At 46.0% G+C, this 27,369-nt stretch overlaps 1 protein-coding gene across 2 annotated transcripts; it reads right to left on the minus strand.

Moving 5' to 3' along the window:
* LGI2 (leucine rich repeat LGI family member 2) lies at positions 1 to 27,369 on the minus strand. 2 transcript variants are annotated; one of them, XM_045076134.1, is made up of 8 exons: positions 27,160 to 27,369; positions 25,192 to 25,263; positions 23,348 to 23,419; positions 21,239 to 21,310; positions 15,767 to 15,838; positions 14,869 to 15,038; positions 8,746 to 8,910; positions 1 to 1,192 (listed from the first exon to the last, which is right to left on the minus strand). In XM_045076134.1, exons 1-8 carry the CDS (start codon positions 27,354 to 27,356, stop codon positions 375 to 377), a joined length of 1,638 nt encoding a protein of 545 aa, XP_044932069.1. In that variant the 5' UTR covers positions 27,357 to 27,369; the 3' UTR covers positions 1 to 374. The 2 variants fall into 2 exon arrangements, with proteins under 2 accessions (XP_044932069.1, XP_012916986.2); XM_013061532.2 differs by lacking the exon at positions 23,348 to 23,419.

The raw sequence follows: 27,369 nt of genomic DNA on the forward strand, positions 1-27,369 counted from the left end.
GTTGGTCTTTTTGTTTGTTTGTTTGTTTGTTTATTATTTCCATTATAAGAACTGTCCCATCTTATCCGATTTCCTCCTTCTCACTTAAAAAAAAGAAAAAAGCACATGACTTTCCTAGATGGTAAGAGTTAATGCTGTTCTCTTTTCTCAGAGATAACAGGCTTCAAGATGTCTTTTTAAATGGGAACATGTCATGCAGTTAGCCAATAAATGCAATCCCTGACCAAAATGGGAGTTCTAAAATGTTGAAAACTTCTAACTAGGTCCCCAGTGCATTTTTAACTGCAGAGGCCTGAACTTGGCTTTGTATCTGCGTCTTGGTCCTCTCTTGTGAAAGCTAGCTCTACGTGTCTTTAAATTCACCAATCACCCCCTCACAAACTTAAGTCAACGACTATATGTTCAAAAATCTTTGTTTTCCCTTTGAAACTGGATGCAAAAAAGAAATCTCTCCTGTCAGTGGAGACAGCTGTGAAGGAACGAGGCGCCTGAACGTAAATCTCCTTGAATTTTTTGAATAGCTGCTTTTCTTTATCCCACTGGTAGATCTGGGAGAACGTGTAGTCACTCCCCAGGGCCAGGTAGTGGTTATCTTTAAAAGAAAAGGGCTGCAGGGTCATGGCCCCCCGGGACGGAAGAGCCTGAATCTCCACAAATTGCTTATTGTTCCACCTCATGACCCTGGAGTCCCCGATGAAGCGGGTGAGGGAGAGGTAGAGGGCGTTCTGCATCCTAAAGCTTTTCACAGCCAGTACGTCCTCCATGTTGGGGATATCACTGTGGGGGACAAACTTCTTAGAGCTTTTATTCCACTGGAGGATGATGGGGACCTGGGAGCGGCTGGACAGAATCAGATGTGACTTCCCGTCTATGTCAACAAACTCCGCATCCGTGTCCCTGAACCACTCATGCAGAGACTGGTAGGAGTAGAACCCTTTGCTGTTCCATTTATATACCGTGGACAGACCAGCTTTGGAGCTGTCTGCGATGATGAAGAACGTCTCGTCCTCGATCTGAAACAGCTCGATGTCGTTGGGCTTGGAAATGCGAGAGACTTCGATGTCCTGGAATTTGACGAATTTGGTCCAGCTCTCGTCGTATTTGTAGATGTGAGAGCCGCCGAAAAGCTGGGCCACCACCACGAAAACCTGGTCGTCGATGAGGATGGCCTTACAACCCACAATGGACTGACCTGCGCCCCAAGAGAAACGAGAAGGGATTAGGGCACCACAGGTGGAAATGCCCCTCTGTAGCAAAACTGGAACCCCAGTGAACTGGAAAACAGGGACAGATGTAAAGAAATGTGAAAAATGGGGCAGCCGATGTGGGGAACAGCATGGCGGCTTCTGGACAAATTGAACATAGAAATACCATATGATCGAGCAATTCTACTTCCCAAAAGTACTGAAAGTACCCAAAAGTACCAAAAGAGGGTCTCTAAGAGAATTTGCACACGCATGTTCATAGCAGCACTATTCACAATAGCCAAGAGGTAGAAGTGACCCATTTCTACTGATGGATGGATAACCAAAATGTGGTGTAGATACAACAGAACATTCCTCAGCCCTAAAAAGGAAGGAAATCCTCAGAGAGGACACATGACAACATGGATGAACATTGAGGGTATTATCCTAAGTGAAATAAGGTCACAAAAAGATAAATAATACATGACTCCACTTACGTGAGGTCCCTAAAGAAGATTCATCAAGACAGAAAACAGAATAATGGGGATGAGGGGCTGGGGGAGAATGGAGAGTTAGTATTTAATGGATACAGAGTTTTAGTTTTTCAAGATGAAGAGCTCCAGAGATTGTTTGCACAACACTGTGAAAGCACTTAATGCTACTGAACTTAAAAATGGTTAAGATCGTAAGTTTCATGTTCTGCATATCTTCCCACAATTAAAACTTAATTTAAAACTTTTAAAAAAATGTATCTCCATTACATGCTGGTCTCCTAGCCTCTGGTATCTTTAGAGGCAGGAGCACAATTCAGGAAAGGCACCAAGACCAAAGGAACTGTCTACAGCCTATTCAAAAACGTTTCCCAACTCCAGACAGTGGAATAAAACCAATGGGCTTCTGTTTGGGATGCTGGGGTAAGGGAGGGTAAAAAGATAGGAGTCAGGTCTCAGAGACAGGAGGAAAAGAATATAAGGAGGGGCTCGTGAAGACATTCGGCCCCTTCTGGTTTCCAGAGCCAAAAGAAGCTAAACAAGACGGAAGTTGAACAGAGGAGAGTTAAGCCGTGTAACTCTAAACCAGGTGGCCCAGGGGTTGAAATGCAGCCTGTACCTTATAAGCTTTCTCACCCTGAGCCAGTTAACTGTCTGTGCTCAGGCTCCCCATCTATAAAATGAGGATGTTATTGGCACTGACTTCCCAGGTTTAGTAAAGACTAAGTGAGAAAATTCACAGTGTTTTTAGAACAGAGCACCCCAAAACAGGAAGTAGTCAACAATTAGTAGCTATCATTACTGGAGAATTGAAACAATTGTCTTGGTAATGAAAAGACCTTGCCCCTTTAAAATCTTCCACAGCAGACACAGTGTAAATACCTGTAGAATGATCGATGACTGGAATGATCCAACTCAGGCAGCCCGGAACCGAAACTCTGCTGGACAAGGGACCACCTCGTACTGTCTTCCCCCACACCACACCCAGACCCCCAGACTGTCCCCCAAACTCCTCAGCCCACCAGCAAGAAGTAGAATCACCTACAACACAAAAAGTATTGACCCTCCATGTAGGTCATTGGATTAAAAGTTCTTTCTTCCCCTGGTTTTCTAGACAATTTGGACCAAAGTGAAGTTGGTCTGAAAATTACAAGGATAATTATTCAATTCCTGTCCTCAGTTTTAATTTGGGGGGCAGCCAGTGGGTAGTTTTTGTTTTTGTTTTTTTTTTAAAGATTTTATTTATTCATTTGACAGACTGAGATCACAAATAGGCAGAGAGGCAGGCAGAGAGAGAGGAGGAAGCAAGCTCCCTGCTGAGCAGAGAGCCCGATGCAGGGCTCGATCCCAGGACCCTGGGATCATGACCTGAGCCAAAAGCAGAGGCTTTAACCCACTGAGCAACCCAGGCACCCCAGTGGGTAGTTTGTAGAGTGATACTTCCTTTTCTCTTTCACTATTTTGGCCTCTTGCAAGAACTTGGTTCCTTTCTTTTGTTTAAAACTAACTATTCCTTTTTTCTGAGTATAAAAAGTTTTCAGTGTTTCCCAAAGCAAATTTTAAAAACAGCAGATCACATTTCTAGTGTGTACTATGACTATGACCAGCACTATACTAAGCATTTTACATGTATTCACTCGTTTAATCCTTACAAGAACCCGATGAGACCAGTACCATCACCACCATCACCACCATCATCCCCATTTTATAAAGAGTAAAACTGAGGCACAGAGAAGTGAAGGAACTTTTACAAAGCCACACAGCTAGTATGTGGTGGAGGCTGGGATCTAAATCTGGGTAGTCTGGCTCCAGTCTGCACTCAGCTGCCAACATGCCAAAAAGAACAAGAGGAAAATCAAAATGACTTGTACTGCAAATCTGAAACAACACTTAATGTCTTGATATATTTCCTTAATCGTTATTCTACACACATACTCAAATGTGCTTTTTAAAAATAAGTTTGGAGGCGGGGGCCCCTTGGCTGGCTCAGTCGGTTAAGTTGACCTGCCCTCGGCTCAGGTCATGGTCCTGGGGTCCTGGCATTGAACCCTGCATGGGGCTCCCTGCACTGCTCGTCCCTCTCCCTCTAACCTCTCACTCCACCCACAACTCATGCTCTCTCTGAAATAATGAAATAAACTCTTTAAAAATAAATAAATAAATAAAGCTGGGCTTATAGGATACATGAGCTTTTTATGACCTACTTTTCTTTTCATCTGACCATTACCTTGTAAACATCCCCCGCCTCCGTTTACTGCACCTTTTACAACTTGATTTTTAAATACTATCAGACATTTCGTTGTATGGGTGTATCCTATTTTTAACAGATCCCCTATTGTTGGACACTGCGGTTATTTCTAGCTTTCCATTATTTTGTGTAACATGTTTCTTTGTAGAGAAATCTTTTTTGAAAACCATCTGGCAGTGTTCTTACATGTAGGCGCTGCCGGGGTAAACGTGGTGCACACTTCAAAGGCTTCTGGATTTAAACTACCAAACTGCTCTTTGGAAGCCACACTGCCTCCCTCCCTGCCAATGCTAAGTGCCAGTGCATATTCCGGGCCCCTAGCTAGGGAAGCCCCTGCCACCCAGGGGTGTCCTACAGGCCTGCCTGCCTGCCTGTCTCAGAGGAGGGGCTGTGTAAGACAGAGATGTGCCAGAACACCTCCATCCAGCTAAGCACGTTTAGTCTATAGAACTGTCAGTAGGAACAGAGATCACCACGCACGTGCGTGCATGTGTGTGTGTGTGTGTGTTTTAATGCAGGAAGAGAGATTATAGGCTGGAACACCTGGCACGGAGAAATCAAAGGCAAACAAAATAAAACCAAAACAGGAGAGCTGAGAAGGGGAAAGAAAGGAGATGGGAAATTCAAACCCTCAGGGTGACCCTGATCGGGGCTTTCCCTCTCCTCGCAGAAGCCCAGAAGCAGAGGCGTGGCTGGAGCTGTCCCTTCGGCACCACACTCCTGGCTCCTCCGAAAGGCAAAGGAAGATGCACATATGTGCCCCTCCCATGGCTCAGAGCCCTGGTCTTGCTGGGCATGGGCTGCCTCGGGCTCTCCTTCACGTGGGGCTCAATCCCAGCCAGCTACACTCCCTTCTGTGCAGAGGGATCCTTGCGGCTTCCATGAACACCCTCTTCCCTTGCTCCCGTGCTGGGGGCGGGGGTGGGGCCGGGGGGTGGGGGGATAGTGTGCTTTCCGTGCTGGCCCCTCCTTTGCTGTGCTGATGAGAGTTGTGGAGAAGTTTACCTGAAGTGAAAGATTTAGGGACTGGGAGCGGGGAGAAAGAGGGCTGCTCCTTTACTTATCCCCAGGTAAGAAAACTGACATTTGTTGCAGATTTATTTTATGCCCGGTCCTGTGCACGGCCTTATACACATGATCCCCGTCAAACTCTCATGGATCTGAAAGGGTGGCGATCCCATTTTACAGAGGAAATGAGATTTCACGATACTCCCATTTTACAGATGAAAGGGGCTCGTGGAAAGTAACTAACTTGGCCGAGGTCACCAGCTAGAAGGAGCTGGAGCCAGTCCTATCCAAAACCAGCCTGATGTTTTTGGAGCTATTGTAACTTTTTCTCAGGCTTGGTTGTGAAGAGGATCTAGGTGGGCATCATGGGAAGCTTCCCACGACTCAGAAGATTGAGAACGAGTCCCTAGAAGCTAGCAAGGCCCAGCCTTGGCTCTGGCTCTGGCCACACCCAGTGCTCCCTCACTGCAGGCTTCCTACACACCATGGCGGTAGCCTTCGCAGGGCCCTTGCCATCACCGCTTGCTTGAACCCCTATGAGCTCAGCTAGTCGCTCTGCTTCAGCCTTTGTCCCCTGTACCCAACCCAGGCTGCTCACAGCCCAGCAACTGTGCCAAGCTCCTGCCTCATCCTGGGCAACCCTGCTGATCTTGGGACATAGCCTGCTATTGTTCCATAGAGCACTCAGATTAAAAACCCATGTCCTTCCCAAAACCTGCAAGGCCCCTGTGCTCAGGCCTTCCTACCTCTCTGACTTTGTTCCTTGCAGCTTTCCCTCTGGAGCATTTTGTTCAGGCCAAAATGGCCCCCTGGAGGAGCCAGACAGGAAAGATAGCTTTCTGCCGCAGGACCTTTACACTTGCTGTTGCCTCTGTCTGGAAAGTTTCCTCCCCAAACTGTCGCCATGGATCAACCCCTCATGTCTCACTCAGCTTCTCCAAACAACCTTCTTCATGAGGACTTTACCAGACACAGTCTAAAACGTCCACCATGGCCGGCTCTTCAAAACTCCCATCCCCCCCCTTCCTTTCCCTTCTTAGTGTGTTTCTATCTGATCTGTTAGCTGTATTATAATTATCTTCTTTTGTTGTCTCTCACTCCCATTATAATGTGAACCCGTTGAGGGTGGAGGTTTCCTCTGGCTTGGGCACAGCAATGGCCCCAGCACCAAGATTGTGCCTAGCACTGAGTAAGGGCTCAAGAAATCCTTGTGAATGAATGAATGAATGAATGAATGAACGAACGAAGAACTTGATGAACATGGAATGCGATCAGCTGCAGTCAGTCAAAAGGGCAAGTGGAGGACAGTGCTGTCCCTTCCTACCGAGGTCAACCTGAGAGAGGAAAGGGGTGCCATGCAGCAGCGACAGGCCCTGGGCTCTGCCTCTGAAGTGATTCAGCACGCCTGGGCCTTGATCGCTCCATCTGTAAAGGTGGGAGAAGGAAGCCAGCATTCATTAAGGACTGCTCACTCGGTGCCTGGCACTCCCTGACTCCTCACAGCAGCCATATAAAGTACATGCACTGCCCATTCTGCAGATGAGGAAACTGAGCCCCAGGGGCCACCAGTCCATATATCTCAGTGCCTGGCAGAGTCCGGAGTACATTCCATGTTCATCAGTTTCCATAACCCGAGCTCTTGATCATCTCTCTGTCCCATTTCCCTTGCACAGAGCTTCTGTCCTCTACCTGCAGGCAGGCACCCCATGCTGAGATCTCCAGGGGCTGTGAATTTCCCACGAGATAAACCAGCATCCAGGACCTCACTGGCCTTGGCAACCGGCCTTGGCAACCAGCCCTGGTGTGGACCCCTCTCCCCTGCCTGGCACAAAGCAAAGCTTCCCTCTGGTCCCACCACCCAGCATGGGGTAGGAGAGGGGAGGCCGAGGGGCTAGCCCATCTCCCAGGTCTGGAAAAAGAGGAAAGCAAAAAGTATGTGGATAGTGGGTCTTCTCTTCCTTGTCCCCTTTAATATGTACCAGGTTTAGAGTCCAAAGGCCTGAGCTTCCTCGCCAGGTTCACCTGAGGTGCTTTGCACTGCATGTGTGCTTGATGGGAGCAGGGCTGCTTGCGGGGGTGTGAGCTCAGCACTAGGAGGCCAGGGGCAACACAGCGGAGGGACATCTGACAGGGCATCTTCAGGGCTTCCGGGGTGTCTGTCGACTTCACAGACTCCCTGTACTGCTGAGATCAGGCTCCATGAGCATCTTTGCTCTGGGAGTGCCCAAACCACACTCTCCCTGCCTCCCTCCACCCCTGCTGGGAAACGTTGCACCTGGGAGCTTCCTAGGAGCTTCCCGATCCAGAATGTTGACCTGACATGCTTCTCACTGCAACAGCAAAGTACTGCTCTAACTCCAAATCGGGACCCACCGTGGGAAATCCTCTCATGGAGTCAAGTTAGGCTACCGTGGCGCTGTCTCTGAGATCAATATTACTATCAGATTGCACTTGATAAATGAGAAGTCTTTAAAAGATTATTGACTTTACCCACTTATTTAAAAAGCAAGTAAAAAAAAATTAGAAAAATAAAAAACAATTAGCCCATTTTTAGTAGCGTTGAGACACTGGGTTCCTGACAGTGTTGAGAAGCATTAACTAGGTCTTAACCCAAAGGCATGAATTTAGAGAGCCATTTCTTCTTATTTTTTTTTTTTTGTATTTATTTAAAGGAAACAGTGATCACCAGGACCTGGCAAGAGGGTAGCCGAAACAAGCCATAGAGTGTGCCTGTGTGTCCTTGCATGAATGTGTGCCTCTGTGTGCTTGCATGGACGTGTGCCTGTGTGTGCTTCCATGAATGTGTGCCTGTGTTGCTCGCATGAATTTCTGCCTGTGTGTGCACGCGTGGACGTGTGTCTGTGTGTGCATACATGCTTGGATGTGTGTCTCTGTGTGCATGCATATATGTGTGCCTGTGTGTGTGCATGGATGTATGCCTGTGTGTGCACGCGTGGACGTGTGTCTGCATGTGCATACATGCATGGATGTGTGCCTCTGCATGTGTGCATGGATGGTTGTGTGTCTATGTGTGAGTGCATGAATGTGTGTGTGTATGTGCATAGACGTGTCTCTCTGTGTGTGTGCATGGATGGATGTGTGCCTGTGTGTGCTTGCATGCATGTGTCTCTGTGTGTGTGTGCATGGATGTGTGTCTGTGTATGTGCATGGATGTGTATCTGTGTATGTGCATTCATGGATGTGTATCTGTGTATGAGCATGGATGTGTGTCTATGTGTGTGTGTGCATTCATGGATGTGTATCTGTGTATGTGCATGGATGTGTGTCTGTGTGTGTGCATGGATGTGTATCTGTGTGTGAGCATGGATGTGTGTCTGTGTGTGCATGGATGGATATGTGTCTGTGCATGCACGTGTGTGCATGAGTACGGGCGCATGAGCACATGTTAGCATTTTAGTTAACTATCAGCATAGCAAAAGTCTAAGGTATCATTTAACTACTAAAATGCTATTGCAGTCTTAGGCTGCCTGCAGCACTCAGGATTAAGGCATTCTCAGGTGACTTCTCACCACTACTGGAAAATGCCCCCCACTATATCAACCTATCCTCTCTCCCTCTTCAAAAGATCACAAAGGATAAATAAGATCACCACCCCCAGTTTCTGTTCTCACCAATAACTGACCAAGTTGAGAAGGAATCAGAGAGGAGAGGGTGGGTTGGAACGTGATTCCCAACTCAAACCAAGTCTGAGAGCCACACCTTCCCTCCCTGGGATGCCAGAATGCTGCTTCTCTCACCAGCTTGAGACCATAAAGAAATGAGGTCAAGACATCTGATCGAAGTCACAACACACCTGTAATGTTGTCATAGCTCCGGAAATTCATTTCAATGTGGTCCCATTCCAGTACCATGCAGTTCTCCATGCTGGGCTGAGCAATGGCCACATACACATCATTCTTGGAGTTGAACGTATCCACTGAAACCGACTGGTAGGGCAAAGTCTGATGAACAACAAAATCTGGGAATGGGTATTAAAAAAAAAAGAGTTTCCATGAGATCCCTTGTGGGAATTATCGCCCACCATTACCCTTCTATCCTTTGTAGCATTGGATTGGAAGAGGACTGGGGAGGAGGGAGGACCAGAGAGAAACAACACACACATCACAGCATGTTTTACTCTGGACGATTCCAGAAGGGTCTTGCCTTGGACAGGATAATGAATACACAGCTTCGAACGCAGCTCCTTTGAGACCACTAGCTCACGGCTTGGCTACCAGATCTCAACATTTTAAACAAATTTGGTGAAATCTGGCTTTCAAAAACACCAGCGAAAAGATGCCATGGAACAATGTTCCAGAAACAGTCATGAAAATCACTCTGGGAGAAGCGCTGTGGAGGTCTCATTGGTTTGGGAGATGCTGTTATTTCTAGCCATCTCAGGATGGCCCTGGAAGCAAAAAGCCTGTCTCGGTTTGCTTGCTGGGCGCTTCTCAAGCTTACCTGCCCAGGCGTTTGTTTCAGCAGCTGGGAAACTCCCACGCTCCCTTACTCCAGGTTCAAAACCAAAAGTAAACTCCCCGCAGGGCACACTGCGCTCGTGGGAACCAAACCAAGCCCTCTGATACAGACCCAGAGATTTATGAAGCCCGGAGAGCAAGGAAGTTAACTGAAGCACGTTTATTGGTTGTTGGACTCAGGGGTGAACAACAGCTATGTCTATGATCTGGACAGCGTCCTGCGGCTCCATGAATAATTACAGTTCTGCGGGATTGTTGTGCCTCGTGGGACTGTCCCGTCTAAGCATGTGTTCTACTCCTACGCTTAACGTTAAGTCAACACTCCTCATCCAAAACCCCCCTGAGCTACCAGTGACTCACTGTGTTCTCTTGGTAAGGAGGCACCATTTTACCAAGGAACCGGGGAGCGGTGCCCTCGGATGCAAGGAGAGTGAGTGTGGGGGGAGCTAGAGAAGCAATGAAGAAAGAATTAAAAAACAACAACAACAACAACAACAAAAAAAAAACAAACACTAAGAAAGTTTAAGGTAAGTGATTTCTAGGGCTAGAAATTCTTCAATGTGCCCGGCTTCTTGGCAGGCTGAACGTACCCAGGGTCAAATGGTAGTGGGCGTCTGGCTAAGGGAAGTTGCTCCTCTGAGAAAACCCTGGTGAGCAGAGGCAGGATAAGGCAGATGGGGCAGATGCAGGAAAGGAGGGGAGAGACCGAGAGACACTGAGAGATGAGAAGAGTAGAGCAGGGATGAAAAGAGCAGGTATCCCTGATGATCCCTGATGATCCCTGATGATATCAGGGACAGGGGAAAAGGGAGCAGGGCTGAGGGAATGAGGGCAGCATGAGACACAGGAAAGAGCCCTGTTCCTGGATTCAGACCCCCTGAAACCACTCGCGGCACTTGAGGCCCGGGGCTGTGCCCTTTCCCTGACAAGTCCTCAGTTTACTTCGATAACATGGGGATGATTCTTACCTACCAAGCTTGATGGCAAGGCTGTAATTTCCCCCAACCGGTAATGTTGGGGGAAATGCCCATCTCAGGGCTTGGCATGAAGTAGATGCTTCATAAATATGGAATTGAGGTCTGAGAAAGGACAGCCTGCCTCCCCTGTCCCACCCAACCCCGTGCTGTTTCTTGAGGAAGTGTCCATCCTAACAGCATCTAAGACAACACGGCAGAGCTGTGACTCCAACGTCTTGCTGAGTGACCCTGGAGAAGTTATCCCACCTCTGGCTGGCTTAGTGTCCTCATCGGATAGTTTAATTCTACTCGGAGTTGTGCGTCACACACACTGAGGGCTCAATACATGTTCACTTTTGGAGCTGTCCCTATTCCTATTCTGAGTACCCAGTAGGTGCTTAATAAATACTCTGAAGACGGTTGGGGATGAACGAATGATGCATGCAGGTAAGTGTAGGGACAAGAGGGAAAAGCAAAGAGGAGACTACCTCTGCACCTGACAGCAAGACATGGCCAAGGGAGAGCAGTGACAAATGACAGTAGTGGATGGGGATCCCCTCACCCCCACAGCAGGGAGCAGAGCATCTGCAAGTGCTGAGGCTTTAGGTAAGACCTGCTGGGCTTCTGGTTCCTCTTCTATTTGCAGCTCTGTGCCCTTGGGCAAGAAACTCAAGCCTCAGGGTCCGCATCAGTAAGGGCGACACCTATGTCGTGAGGTTGCCCTAGAGACTATGTAAGAGAGCATCAAGTGTTAGCAGCAGAGCCTCGTGTATGGAGAATCTGATACCGTAGCTTTATGTGCTAGCTTTGTATGCTGTTGAACAATGGCCGTTGAGTTGGGGCGTGAACACTTAGGTTCACAACTGGCTCCCAGCTCCCCCGCTTTGTCAACACCCCCCCGCCCCCAGCTGCTGCTCTATCAAAGAGTAAAAACGGACAAAACTCAACCAGTAGATAAACAGAAAAAGGAAAATGGTAGCCGTCCTCGTCTGCTTCTGGACGTCTTTTCTGGAGACAGAAAAGGGCTCTGACAATACGGCTGCATTCTTTTAATTCTGAGACAGCCACACGCGCCTTCTACTTCTCAGGCTGCCTTCGGCTAACGCAAGCCTGGAAGGGTCTGAACGCTCCTGCCTTGCCTCTGACCGGCGTCGCCCGCCTGCACGCTGACATCTCAGAAACACGAGCATTCCCTGACAAATGTAGGCTGTTTAAAGGGCAGACCAGAAAGTTTCCATTTTTTATTAAAAAAAAAATCCCAGAACGAAAGAGAGCTGCCAAAATTAGACAGCATTTTACAAATCTAGCTTTTAACGGTTCTATTTTCATTTGTTTTCCCAAAACATTGGTTTCATAATATTTTCTATATGCTGACTCTCTGGTACAACACAGACTGTTAAATCATTTGAAATATAAATCTAATTCTTAATAGGAGAGTCCTTCTCCCCGCCCTCCACCCCTACCCCCAAAAGGGTGGAGGAGGAGGAGGAGAAGGAGGAAGACATGTCTAAAAGAAAATGATGGACCACTATGTACTGGGTGGGGTGTGTGAGGGGAGGTGCTGGAGGAATTTAAGATACTCTACTGTCTCCATTTTAATTCATCTTTCACGACCAGCAAAAGCACATTTGTTCATGCAAAGATCTCCAACAATATACATATTGATATGACATCAATTTACGCGTGTTAAAATATTAATGGCATTCTCCACACAAAGCTTGGCCACGTCCATTCACGTTGGATTAAGTTCATGATGTCAGTGGGACGCTTACAATTTAGGCCTTGCTCCCACTGGAATCAACAGATTTTTACATCGCTATTTATAGCCCTCGCAGAAAATAAATTATACATGACGCGGATCCTATTGGGAGAGAAACTGCACATTAATGCATCATTTCTCTTTGCATTTCATCAGCCCAGCAATAGGGAAGCTAACAGGACAATTAGGATGCAAAATCCTCTCCCTCTAAGGAATTTAGCGAGTTACCCACCTAACATGGGGAATCATGAGTAGGTAACAGGGATTTTTGAGGTGGTTAAAAATAGACTTGAAAGCGGAGGGTTATGGAAGGACGGTGATTAATCTAGAAGCTGAAACAGTCCGGCGGTGGTTCTGCCTTGTTAATTATACCCGGACGCCAGAACACAATGGCAAGAGAATCGCCCTCTCTCTGGGATGAATAAGATTTTCCTCTACCTGAAGGATTTACGCCTTTCCTGAAAATCTGAGCTAAGAGAAAAATAATGCCCTCCGAGAGTGTACTTCTTACCAAAAATGTAGGAAGGATGCCGTCCTCACTAGTCCCCAGGCTCTAGCTGGGCTTGGGCTTTCTAGCTGCCATACGTCCTCACGCGTTTCCCTCCTGGCCTTTAATAAGGCAGCAAAGGACAAGGCTGGATATGAGCGGAAGACTGGAACCCAAAAGACTCAGAATTTATTGACTTTGTTCTTCCAGACTACATCTGGGGGTAGGTCCCGCTGGGATACACCATTTATTCTTGATGGAGGAAACCATGAACAAAAGCGAATTTGTTTGTCAGTCTTAAAGGGAGAAGATGGTAGCAAAGATAGAGTCATCACCTGCCTATTACCAGGGAGAAGTGCTGACGATCTAAATTTTAGTAGGAAGGTTTCTAGCAAAGACAAATATATATAAGAGAGCGAGGATGCCCTAATATGTTAGCAGGCTCATGCTGCCCCCTGGGTTCTCTGGGTTTAGGACAGGTTTCCAGAGTGGCTACCTTGGTTCCAAGCCCCCTTTCCTCTCGTGACAATTCTGACAGCCCAGATCATTTTCATAACCGTCTCCAGGGTGCAAAAATCAGAAATCATGTTTTCTCATATAAATTATTCCCTGTTCCAGGCCCTGGATAGCCCATGGCATGTCTCCCAGAGACTGGCCAAATTTTCAGCCACTCTGGCCAGGCGTGAAGAGAACAATGAAAAAGCGGCTCACCTCACCCAGGGTTTAGATAGAGAACTCTCTAGAAAAACTGGAGTGGAGACAGAAAGGCGCCCCAGTGAGCTGTGATTTGGCATTTCACACCAAATGGCCTTGAATGCCACCTTTCGGTGCAAATGTCATTAACTATGACCTCTGATTTATTGCACTCCTCTGCGATATAATAAATATCCTGCTCATGGCCTCTGCTGGCCAATGGGCACCGGCCAATTACACAGCTGAATAAGGCCCTTCCCAATGCTGGGAGACAAGGGCAGCCACACACCTGCACCTTTTCTCCTGGTAAAGACAGAACTTGTCAGGTTCCTTCTTTACTCAGATATCTAGAAACAGTTTTTACTCTGTGAGTTCTTGTTTGTTTATTTGTTTGGAGGGCAGCAGTAGAACTGGCCTAAATGTCACAGTTTGTTCTTGGAGGTTTGTTTTGTTTTTGCCTTTTGAGTTTCTGTCGCTGTTTTCTGAGTTCTCCTGCCTGCTGTTCCCACTGACATGCCTTGAGGCTTCGCAGATATCGGCTCTCAGCTGAAATGTTTATTTTTATAAGTTTGGTAAGCAGGTTTCATACTGGGGATTGATCTGCTTTCCTTTAAAAGCTGGCTTTAGAAGCTGGAGAGACTTCTCCAAGGCCTTTTGGATGGAGACATTCCCCCGCTCCCCCAAGAGGTGTGACAGGGATGCCGTTAGTATTCTAATTTTGTCTTATAACATGTAAAGTGCATAGATGGAAACTTTGAGGCAGGCTGTGGAAAAATGTAAAATCAAAATTTCTTTACATTTTTCCTCAACAGGAGTGTTTTTCTTTAGGTAGCTAGTTGTTCCCTTACATTTCTATTTTGCCATTGCTTCTAATTCACCAAGTTATCTCTTGGTACGTAGAACCACAAAAGGAATTTATGGATGTTAAAGGCTGGCATTTACCAGGTGCCTGGGTGGCTCAGTAGGTTAAAGCCTCTGCCTTCGGCTCAGATCATGATCCCAGGGCCCTGGGCTCAAGCCCCTCCTTGGGCTCTCTGCTCTGCAGGGAGCCTGCTTCCTTCCCTCTCTCTCTCTGCCTGCCTCTCTGCCTACTTGTGATCTCTCTCTCTCTGTCAAATAAATAATAAAAAAAATCTTTAAAGGCTGGCATTTACTAGCTGGATGTTCAGTAAACTTCACATAACTCAATCAGGAGGAGTGTGGCCACCCGGACCCCGAGAGCAGGAGCATGGACCTCTCCGTGCTCCACCTGATTTGTACGTGTACTTATCCCCAACTCACCAGTTTATACTTTGACCCTTAAAAAAACAAATAAAAACTTCAGAGAAATTGGAATTTTGTAAGGAACCAAAATTCAGGCAAAAGACAGTTAACAAAAATCCTTGCAAACTTCTGGGACATTTTCCTGACCACATCATTTCTTTTAGAAGGTTTAAATGTCGCCTAAAATAATTTGGGTAGGATGCCTCTACACCCACTTTTCTCCATTCCCCGTGGATGACCTAGAAGAAGAACAGAGTGATCATCCTCCGTAACGGTCTTCAGTGACAGAGGTTCGGAATACCTGTAGTGGTACATTCATAGTCGAAGCTGGGCACATCATTTAGCTTCTTTTCTTGATACTCTGGCGGACCAATACAGAGGACATCAGAGACTGTGGAATTGGTCATCTTCAACCACAGATACAGCCATTTGGCTTTGCAGTCACATTCAAATTTATTGCCCCTTAAATCGCTAGAAAACAAAACAAAACGCAAACACATAGATGGAGAAACAGACAGGCCTGACATGTTTGAGCAGTCGTATGACACTCCAGCATGATTGAACATCCTCATGTATTAAATACCCCCCCAAAATGAAATTTTTTTAAAAATTGTTTTTAATGCATCCTATTTCTTGTACTTATCACTGACTGTATTTAATGATCTTCGGTGCCCATGATTTTAACTTGAGCCCGCAGAGAGCTCACAGAGCTAACCTATCACCGTATCCCCAAACTCTTCTGAAATGGTCACCAGGCCATGCTGGAGATGGGGACGTGGGGACAGGGTTGACAGAAGAACACCATGCCCCAAGATGCAGGTTCTCATAAACAAAAGCAGAACATTCTAAGAAGATAGTTTTCTTGAACATGACTGAAACGTTAAGATCTTGTTAAACAATGTCCAGTAAGAAGTTGACAGACATTAGAAGATAAAGCAGAGGGATCCGCTGTCTTGAGAAAGGAAACCTCACACTAGCAATCCTACCTTACCAGTGGCCTAATGCCACTAAGTGTATTCCAATAGGGCAGGACCTAACGAATACAATATCAACTATATGCTGTTTCCCACCACGCACTCTTTGTCACCGATTTCTAACCACAACATAAAAGAAATGCAGCAATGGGGGGAGGGGGCTTAAAGACAAGAGTAACTTCGGCACAATGACAGGCACACATAAACTTAATTTTCCTTACTTACAGTTCAATCAGAGAGTCCAAATCACTGAAGACGTCCCTTGGGAGTGCTTTTATGTGGTTATTGGCCAAAGAACTAGAACAAGAAAGTCATATTTTAATGTGGTTATTATCCTCATGCCCTGTCATTCCGAAGTCCCTGAAACAAAGCTAATGATTTAACACAAAGCTCTAACCCCCTTCAGCACAACACGGTTCAATTTCTGGATTTGTGCATTGGTACTGAGATAAAGAAATGAGTTTTGTTGTATAAAGACAGCATTAGAGATGCTAGAGTACAATGTAAGGGTTTTTTGCTTTGTTTTCTAAGGAAGTATTTATTAAGCTCTTTGTTTATATACATTTCTGAAACTTTGGATGGCATCTTGTGTTTCTCAGAATAAAAGCCAAATCTCTTTGATGGCATACAAGACTCTCCATTGTCAAGTTACTTACTGATGGACTAAATCTCTGATTTCTCAGAACACCCACACTGGCCCCCTGCTACAGCTCTAATGTTCAAGGCACGCTCCCGCCCCGAGGCCTCGGAACTTGTGATTCGTCTGCCTGAACATTTTTCCTTCAGCTACCCACACAGCTCATTCCAACACACAGCTCGCTCGCCTTTAGGTCCGCCCTCAGCAATCCCCCATTCCCTGACCTCTATCGTCTCCCTTCCCTGTTCTGTTGATCCTCACCACACAGCTGTCCCTTGGCATACTACCTATTTTAAAGATCTATTCGTTTATTGGCTGTGTGTTCTCCTTGTACATAAGCAATACAGGGACAGAGATTTTGGGGTATGTCCACATTTGCATCCCTAGCATCTAAACAATGCCTGGCACATAGCTGGTGCTCACTAAGTCTTCGTTGAGTGAATGAAGGAAGCACTCAAGAGCGAAAGATAAAAGAAAAGGTGTAGAGTCTTGTCCAAGAAGCTCCCTCACAGTCTGAGTGAATTCTATGACTTGTGACTCTATAAAGGATTCAGTAAATTACTCTTTCACATAAAGATGCTCAGCTGTAATCTCATGATAAGATAAAAATCGCCGTGAACTAAAATGTTTAGAGAACAGCTGACTGTGATTAATTTCATCTTTTCACTAAGGTTGACCAGAAGCCATTTTGCATTTTTGCTCTTTCTGTTGAAGATCTTTCCAAAACGTCCTAGTCTGTTCTCCCTCTCCAGGAAGAACAAATATCGTCAACCCTTTTTTCTGATGATTCAGGATCATGCAGTGCCCTGTCATCATCCTGCTGAAGACGGATGTCCGTGGTGCTGGGCTGTTGATGTAGCGAGGCGTTGGGTGTTGAAAGACACACATCAAATCTGTGCTTCCCCCTGGGCATCGTGTTCTAATGGGAATCAGCCAGGAAACCGTTGCTTGCTTTTGTTTTCTTTTATATGGGTGAGTGCAAACAGCAAGACACATAAATCATAAACGCACAGGCAAGTCAGCGCTAACCTCTTTAAAATATATGTATGAAATTAGCCTTTTGTAGCCTCATAGTGATCCATGGCAGAAAGAGAAATTATGGAAATGGGCCTTCTTCTCTCCTCAGCATCAACTCGCAGAGAAAGCTCTGAGCCCATTTTAACCCGCACATGCCTCCTGCAAGCTACCAAGAGACTCTGGGGAGACCTAATCATTTCAGAATTATGTGCCTTCCCACCTAGGTAACCACAAATGGATTAAAATACAATTTCATCTATTCTTTTATCTTCCTTTCTTAAATGATTTATTGGTACATTTTTAAAAGTTGTTGGAAAATAGGCTGAATATGGGATCAGACTGAACATGTCCTAGAAGTGGATTTCTAAAATTAAAAAAAAAAAAGTTGTTTGTTTTGCTTTTTTGTTGGTTGATGGTCACTTCTTTTGGAAAACCTAAACAGCTTTTTTTAGCTAATTAAAGGTTAATTATTTAGCTAAAAATTTTTAGATAATTGAAACGTATTGTACTGAAGCGACAAGAATAGACGGGCTGGTCAAAGCTAAAAAAAAGTGGTATGTTTAGCAACCTTTCCAAGTGTTCAATTTAGATTTCAGAAAGCCAAATTATTTAGATGGACTATTCACTGCACTCACGCTAAGTGCATAACATCTCACTTTCCACTTCATTTTGTCTACAAATTTATGGCACTTACTTCATTTCTAAAACTACTTAACGGCAACCTGTCCCTTGGGCTTCATAGGACTGCTGGAAAACAAATGGCCTAGATTTTAGTTACCGATTGGGATTGCTTCTTCAATGCTTTGAAACCTGATATGTGTTTCTTGAGAACAAGAATGTGAGCCTGTAGGTGTTGGAAAAAGCCATAAGAGATAAAAACCAGATAATCATACAAGCAAATTCCAGACAGTGAATTCTTGCTCTCGTTGCTTAGAAGTTGACATAAACTGGGATGAAGTGGGAAACACTGGTTCATTCTTTAAACATTCTTTAAACATTCTTTAAACATGCTTTAATTACTATCTATATCCTCAACCCGAGGAGTCAATTTTGAAAATCCCTTAGCTTGCCCAGAAGCACAGTACATAAGGAAAATCCAGCCCAGTAAGGAACCCATTGATCAACCAGGGAATCAGAAAGAATGTCGTGCTGGCTTTCAGCCCTGAGCTAGATGCCGGGGAAGAGCAGCACTAATGAACCATCTGCCTGAGCCCTGCCCTCAGGGAACTTTCAGTGCAGCCAGAGGGGGATCAAACTGACATCATGGAACAGTACCAACGGGTAGAGCCCCTGCCATGGTCAGGAGTTCGGGGTGTGGGGTCAGAGCAAGGGCTACAGGAAGGGCAGAGGGGAGATCAAGAATGGCTCCAGGGGGAGACAGAATTTAACCTGGACTTTGAAGGAAAGGCCGATTACAGGAGGTAGAGGGTAGATGAAATAACATCTGGGGCAAGGGAGAGATGTGAGTAATAGGATGGGTTGGGTGTGCATAGGGGTCCACAGAGAGATCAGTGTTCTGTAGACATTTCAGGAAATGAGGCCGGAGAGCTGGGGAGAGGCGGGTTCTATAGGCTTGACTGTAGGATGGCACTGCACACTGAACAAGTGTATTATTGCATCGGGAGTACTCTGGACCTGGGGCGCCTGGGTGGCTCAGTCAGTTTAGCATCTGACTCTTGATTTCAGGTCAGGTTATGATCTCAGGGTCATGGGATCGAGCCCTGTGTCGAGCTCAGCACTTGGCATGGAGCCTGCTTGAGTCCTCTCTCCCTCTCCCATTATCTCTCTCCCCAGTCCCACAATGCACGTCCTCTCTCTCACTCAAAAAAAAAAAAAAAAAAAAAAGTACCCAAAGGACTCTTGCTTTCTACATGTCACACAAAATAGGAGCTGCCTCTACATATGCACACATTACATACACATGGGGTCGTGTGGACAGATAACAAGTACACACACAGTATATACACATATCTACCCATGTATCAGAGACCATGCATCAGAGCAAATGTGTGCAAAGATATGCAATTACACATGCACAATACCTGCACAGTCACACCTCTGTTCAGACCAAGGACCTATAGCCAACTGGTCAAATAAAAATTGACCTCTGGGTTAACTCAGCCAGTCACATGGTCTTTGCTCAGGTTCATGATCTGCCCAGAGCTATTGCTCAAAAACAAAGCCACTCATTCCTGACTTCTGGCAACCAGATCTATCTGGCCACAGCTGTTCCTGCTGTCTGCGCTCCAGACACCCCCAGCTGTCTTCTTAGCAGACCCTGTCTGGTCACTGGCACTGCCAAGGGTCCTCAGCAGTCCATGAAGAAAGGAGAGACTGCTTAATGAGTGGAGGGGGGCAATGATGTTGCTGTTGATGATGATGGTAACAACCCCAACCATACCTTGAGCCCTTGAGCATTTACCAAGAATAAGGGTCTGGATAATGGCAGGCAAGCAGTAACCCCCCATGTACAACAGTCCTGTGGGGTCAGTATAATCACCCGCATCGTTGGGATAAGGAAACTGTGGCTCAGAAAGGCTAAGTCATGTTAATACATGATGGCTTTGAGATTTGAACCCAAGTCTACATGACTCCAAATCCATTATCTTAACCTTCACAAGAATATGGGGATTTGGTATCTGGGTTCAATCTGAAAACAAAACAACAACAACAAAACAAGACTTTTCCAGAAAGGAATGAAAACCTGCAGCAATAATGGCAACAAGAGGTTGATACTCTCTGGCATCAATGGTGCCAGTCCAGATGTTTGGACCTCCCTCCCATGCACCTCCCTCATCTCTTTAGTCTGAAAGCTTTATTTATCTCTGATAGGACTTCTGCTTGGTAGGACTCCAGAATCAAGGGCTCCCTGAGCCTGCTGACGGACACCTTTGGCTGTATCAGGACTGAAAATTATCTCTTTAGATGTGTGAAGTCAAGTCCACCTGCTGAAGTTTCTAGCACCCCTGCCCCCAACTCCACCCAACATCGTCCGATTCTCCCAATTTTCTTTTTTTTTTTTTTAAATATTTTATTTGTTTATTTGACAGAGAGATAGCGAGAGAGGGAACACAAGCAGGGGGAGTAGAAGAAGGAGAAGCAGGATTCCCACTGAGCAGGGAGCCCAATGTGGGGCTCGAGCCCAGGACCCTGGGATGGTGACCTGAGCCAAAGGCAGACGCTTAATGACTGAGCCACCCAGGTTCCCCCAGTTTTCTTTTTATTACCAAAATGAGACACGTTATCTTACTCAATCACAAAGTATCTATCATGCACATGGGACCTGGCTCCTGGCTAATATACTGCTCCTACCAAGACAATGACTATTTTTGCATTTCCCTAAACACAGCCACAATTTTTTCCGGTTTCCTAAGTTTGCCAAGTGTGTGCACTTGCTTCATTCTGATATGCCAATTCAGATCAATTTGTTTAATTTTTTTTTCCTCCAGAAAGCTATTAAAGAAGCCAGAGAGCTTAGCTTAAGCTGCAGATTAATCCAACATAAAAGAAAAAAAGCTATTTGCATTCAAATTAGAGCCACCACAGAAATGTCTCTATTCCACCTCTTCCTAATTTTTATCCCACATTCAACATTCTTCAGTGAGTCATGGAAGCCTCAGTTCCCAAATCTGTAAAATGGAGATTTTCTAAGTATCATGAAAGATAAAGAAAAGAAGGCTCACAAAGCACGCCAGCCTGTGCCCAGGAAGGCAGCAGAAGTAGGTGTGTGAAGGTTTCCACCCCGCTTCTTCCCCAAGCTGCCCCCACCCCTAGCAGCGCAGCGGGTTCCATATGGCCCATACAGGCACATGGTCCACACCAGCCAATCAGGATGATGGAAAAGATCATAAAGCCAAGTCCATGAGTAATGACACTGGGCTGCTGCCCATCACCAACACAGAAACCTTTGGGGCCACCTGGAAATTAGTTTCCTTGAGAGAATGTTACCAATATGGACAGCGCAGTCAAGAAAGAGCAAGGCACCAGGAAGTGGACTTTATTCCACCCATGAAAGGGCCAGCAACATGTTTCACGGGACTTACAGGTGAGTCAGGTCACGGAGGCCACGAAAGGCATTTCTTGAAATGGTTTCTATTTTGTTCCCTTCGATGAATCTAAAGAGAAGAGCAGTAGCATTCAAGTGAATTTTTCTCGACTTGGTATCTCTAAAAAATGATATTCAAAACAAAATCTGAAAGCATGCATGAATTTGAAATATTAGTCTCTGAGGGTTAGGTCAGCCACAGCGGCTGCCAAGTAGGAGCTGGGTTTGTGTGCAAGAATGCGTGCACGCAAGCGTATGTTTGGCGCTCCTTCCAGAAGCGGCATGGAAGGCTTCACATTCAGAGTTGGCAACACGGGTAAAAACATCTTGGGGGAAATGGGGGAAAAAAAAAAAAGAAAGAAAGCCCTATAAGCCCTATACGAAGGCAAGAAAGTCTTAAACCTCTGCAAGACTGGAATGCTTCCAGACATCTTCCCCACTCCAACCTGCTTACATTTCACAGTGCCTGGCTATTAATACTTTCATTAATATCATTGTCTCTTGGGGGGAGCCCATTGTTTTACATCTCTGCCTTCAAGTTTTTGCCGAAGGAGAATTCCATTAAGCTCAGCTTCTGGCAAACTTGACTTCGGCATGTCCTACACAGTCTAATCTCTGAACAAATGGATAACAAGGCAAGGATTCTCTCAAGATCTCTAAGCCATTAGAAAATAGGAAATATAATGAGGTTGAGCATGGGCCAGACTTCTTGCTCTGTGCTAACATGGCTCAGGGCTAGCACACAGGACCTTGCAGTAATAACTCTGACCATGCTTCAAGACTTTATGGGAAATACATGAAGCGAATTCACTCCCAACTATTCCCTAGGACCACAGGGAGCTACATTTTAGTTTAGGGCATAGCATGACAGCAAATGTAAGAGGGTCTTTGGTGAGATGGTCCAGGGGAAAGGCTTTGCAACACAACACTATGCCACTCGTTAGTGAAATAGTTCTTGATTCTTATACTAACATTTTTTGATGTTTTTTTTTTTTTAAATCGGGGGTCTATTCGGTAATAGAATTCAGAATAGACTGATAAGCGAGCTTCCCCCCAATAACCTTGGCAGTCAGATGAACTGCTCACGAGAGAAAACTGATAGCTTTATATTCGCTACCACAACCCGGCTGTTCCCGTGTTTTGATAGAACCCAGTAGGGCTTAGAATTTCAGTCATACCCCACTTTCCATATTACATATAATATCAGGCTGTGTGAAAGTATACATATTATGTGTACTCGGGAGGAAGAATTCCTTCAGAGACCTCCTTCCTAAGGACATAAAATCAGCAGAGTTTTCTTAGACCCAGGATGCATTTAGAATTCAAACATCTACCTGTTAACCTCAGATAAGAAAGCAGAGAGGAGGCTTTAAAAATCCTTCTGAAGGCTAAGTAAGGAAACCCCATCTGATAGTGGGATTAATATTATTACAAAGTTACAAAAGACAAGGATGAAAGCATTTAAGGGGGAAACGGACAAGAAGGGGGCGGGAAGGGGCAAATCGGGAAGGAAATCAGGAAACGAAATCAGAACACGGGCAAAGCTCATTGCTAGGGGAAGAAAACTGCACACCTGAAAAGGAAAAAAACAAAACAAAACACCCTCTTCTTTTAAAGAAGAAAAAATAAAATTAGACTCTCATCAGCAGCTCACAGGAGATACTGCAAATGGAAGAGAGGAGAGTCAAATTAAAAACATGAAGGTGTATCCCCATATAGGGAGAATTTCCTTAAAAATAAGAAACGCTCAGAATCCTTCAGCTTTATTTCTGGCTGATCAGCAAATCCATGCCTAGTTATGAGAGGTAAAAATATCCAACGCAATTTCCAATTGTGCTTACTACATGCCAAATTAAATGTCAGCAGAGAATGAATGAATATCTTTCCTTCTTTGTTTGCTTTCACCTGCTTTGTCTCCAACATCCTACTGTCCCAGCATGTTTATACACAAGTAAACTATGAAAGGTCAGTGCTGAAAAGAGAAGGGGTTTTTCTCCATTTTCTCCACCCCTAAGCTCTCTGGGAGATGCTGTTCTGCTTGGAGAGCAATACAGAGACTCTATGGACATACCAGATGCTCAGCAAAGAGACAAAGCACTGAACTTACAGGTATTCAAGATGGAAAAGTCCAGCAAAAGCATCATCCCGGATGACGGTAAATGAGTTAGAGTTCAGCAATCTGAAAGGAGAGGACAGATCTCAGCGCAGAGATGAATACCTTAAGCAACACAGCGAAACCCTTTCTGTTTCTTTTGTTGTGTTCTGATCCAGGGCAAACATGGGCTCTTCTGAGCCTAAGACTGGCTCCTTTCCCCAAACTCACAGATGCTGATGGACATTGGCAAGTGGATTCCTTTTGGCTAGATTTTTCTGGTCACCCCCACTGCTTCACTCTTTCTCCCCTGTGGGTCTCAGTAAATAAGACCTGAAAGCTGTTCTCTCAAAACACTCCAGTGCTCAGCACAACTGATCAGCCAGTGAATGCTTTATCATGCACAAGTAACTATGGAATCAGAGATGGAAAAGAACCTAATCCGACTCTATTTTGGGGGAAAATTTGTGCCCAGAGAAGTTAAGTGACTTGACCAAAGTCACACAGCTGAGACCAAAACAATAAACATTTAAAAAATTAAAAAATCCTTTCTTCTATATTACACGTTCCCATGGGAAATAATAAAAAAGCTTAAGAAATCTTCAGAAGCCTCTTTATCAGCACATAGGTTTCTATTAGTCACTACTTAAGTCTATTTGGTGAGATACCTAAAATTGTATTTCCAGCATATGGAAAATATGTTTTAATAGAACTACAATTACCAAGAAATTACAGATTTTAAAATGTTAAGTACAATGTTATAAGTAGGTCCATAACATTTCAAGAACAAAAAAATATCAACACCAAGTTTAGTTAGGAGAAGTGACCTCCTGATGGCTATTTCCTCATATTTTTCTATAGTGCATTGCTGATTTTCAATCTCATCTCCAATTTAAGAAATAGGACAAACAGAATGAGCTATGTATTCATGACTTTGCCTATCACTGACTTGCTTTTGAAAACTGCTTTTTGGACATTTCTTTTCTTCAGCAAACAATCACTGAACTGCGATACCAGGCATGGCAGGAGTACTCGCCAAGAGTGGCTAGATGTGGAGCAGCTATGAGTGTGGGGAGGGGGGTACCTGGATGGCTCAGTTTGTTGAGCGGTTGAGTGTCTGACTCTTGATTTCCTTGATTTTGTTTGGCTCAAATCATGATCGAGGGTCCTGACATGGAGCCCTGTGAGGCGCTCCGCGCTCAGTGGGGAGACTTCTTGAGATTCTCTCTTTCCCTCTCCCTTTGCCCCTCCCCCAACTCATGTGCCTGTGCGCGCACTCTCTCTCTCTCTCTCTCAAATAAATAAATAAATCTTTAAAAAAAAAAAAAAGAATTCTGGCTGGGATTTTGGCAAAGTCACTCAACTTCTCAGAGTCTTAGTTTTCTTGTATGTCAAAGGGGGAAATAAAAATACTCTCCTTGAAGGGATGATTAAATAAAATTTTCCATATAAATGTATAGTATGCTGCCTAATCATTTACATACTCAGTCAACTACAAATGTTTCTATTTCCAAAGACACATAAAGAGTTTAAAATGTAGGTTTTCTTTTAGAGTGAGGTGTCTGGGAAACACTTCATTTAGGTGAAATTCAGGCCATCGCTCAGTGTAATCACATCCCCCAGTTGCCAAATACAAGTGTTGGGATCTATGATAAAGTCCTTGAGGAAAGCATGTGTCAGAAGAAGGAGGGGACACTGAGCAAAGAGCCTGAGACTCAGGTGGGGACACCACAGGACAGTTAACACCAAGAGTTTATTGGGGTATTTAAGGAAGGACTGACACGAAAGAGGCAGAGATGGCTTCTCCCAGGACGGCACCTTCAGGATCCCCATTTTCAGAGAGAACTTCCCATACTCACAGCAGCTGCAGGGAAGGCAGATGGGAAAACATTCGGTCCTTGATTTCCGAAAATGTTCCATTTACCAGGCTCCTATAGGCAAGAAAGAAGCAAAACAAGGCCTGGGGTGTTTTGTTTTTTTTTTTTTTTTTTTTTTTTAGAAGGGATTGCAGGCTGGGCAACCAGTATTATCCTCCACCTGTATTTCAAACTCCTCCATGCAGGATGAGGCTTAAAATAGTCAACCAGGAGCTTCTCAGGGGTAGAAATGAGAAGAGTCAAGCCTTCTTCCAATGAACTGGATCAATATGAAAACTAGTCTGAATAATAGAAACCTTTACCATCAGCCTAGCTCCTTCCACAGACATTATCTCAGCAAGTTTAAATCAATCCCCTCACTTCCTTTTCTTAACTACAGGAGGCCCTGGCCGAAAATGGATAATTGCTTCACCTCTGGCCATGATTCTGTTTGTGTAGACACAGCATTAATGTTGGCAGGGGAAACTCCGGGGTAGGATTAAGCATTCCCCTTGGGAGCACATCTCTGAAAGACACTCAGAGCACTTCTGATTAAATGTACTGTGAAAGCCTTGGGGGAAAACTCAAGAGACACCTGAACTTGAATGTGCGATGGGAGGCAATGCCATCTGCCAGATATAATGGTCAATGCGGGGGGCAAGCCGCTTGACTATTTTTGTGACCAGGTCCGCTATCCTTTCTGGCCACAGCAGGACCTCCACACATTAGTTCGAAATTATTTCAGTTAACATGCAGATCAATTAAGCAGCTGCTGTTCTAAAGGATTTAACAAGGGGAATTCCAGTTTCTGGAATCCTCCATGTCACACGACTTAGCAACATTAGGAATAAAAAAGGCCCTCCTTTCCTGCCAGCCAGGTCATCCAGAGTTTCTACAGTACAAATGGGAACCCCTTCACTCCTGGACCTTGCCTGGGGTGGGAAGCAGGGGATCTGTAGTACAGGGACCTGAGCAACTTCACCCCTGGGATTCCCTGTCTCTGACTCAGTGGACATCACCCCAGCACCCAGCCCTGGAAGGAAGAAGTTCTTTCAGCAGGAAACATTTCCCAGCAGTAAAGCTATGGTCCAGTAGCCCTTCCACTGCCATTAGGAGAGCCCACTGTAGGGCCTGAATGGTGGTTTGAGGGCAGGTGGAAAGCATCTCTTAGCAGGTGAAGAAGTAAGGTGAACCCTTCCTGTCAATTCCGGCAGTGCTGAAAAAGCAGCCACCCTAATGTGGGGTGGGGAGAGGGGCAAGAAGCTTGTGAACTCCGGGCAAGAAGTCAGGCTGCCTTTCAGAGCTTGGCCGGTGACCTGGGTGCCCCACATGCCCCAAAGCTCTGCCAGCCCTGTGCTCCCCTCTTCCAGGCCTCAGGAGGTGGCCCACCACTTCCAGAGGCTGTGCCTTTACTCGGGTTCCTCCCAACCTGCTGGGTGGACGGGTCGGGAGGAGGCCACAGTGTAAACCACTGCCCCAGGCAAGAGGTGGGACTGTGAGGCCTCATCCCTCCTCTGTTTCTGTTCACTCCACTCACGCTGGGCCCCTACCCAATCACCCTTCCCACACACCCCTCCTCTCAAACTTTAATGCGTCTCCAGAATCACCTGGGACGCCAAATGCAGACGCTAAGTCTCCACTCCTAAGACCCCACTTCATTTAACGCGGGCCCGGGAATCTGCATTGGCACGAGCTCCCCCAGATGGGTCTGAGGCGGGTGGCCCACGGGCCACACTTCAAGCAACACTGCCACGGGGACTTGTCTGGGTTCTCAGGCTCTGGGGCTCGGGTTCCCTCTACCCTCCCCGGGGCCTGAGACTCCACCCACGTCCCACAGCGCGCCCCCACCCAAACGCCGAAAAGAGGCTTGGAAGTGGGGGGTCAGGGTCGCAAGGTCCAGCGCCAGAGACAACTCCCCAGCGGCGCCGGGCGCCGGGTGGGGCGGGGACTGGAGGGGTCCCACTCACTCACAGGGAGCTGATGTCGCCCGGCACGATCCTGGGCACCCAGGAGGAGCCCACGCAGATGATGGACTCCTTGGTACAGCTGCAAGTGGCGGGGCAGCGCGCCAGCCGCCTCACCTGCGCGCCCGGCGGGATCAGGCACGCGGCGCTGAGCAGCAGCAGCAGCCACCCCAGCGCCCCGCCGCCGCCCCGCCGCAGCGCCATGCCGGGTCCCCGC

The sequence above is a fragment of the Mustela putorius genome, unplaced genomic scaffold (genome assembly GCF_011764305.1).
Source record: "Mustela putorius furo isolate JIRA1106 unplaced genomic scaffold, ASM1176430v1.1 tig00000083_pilon_pilon_pilon, whole genome shotgun sequence".
In the NCBI taxonomy this organism is placed as follows: domain Eukaryota; kingdom Metazoa; phylum Chordata; class Mammalia; order Carnivora; family Mustelidae; genus Mustela; species Mustela putorius.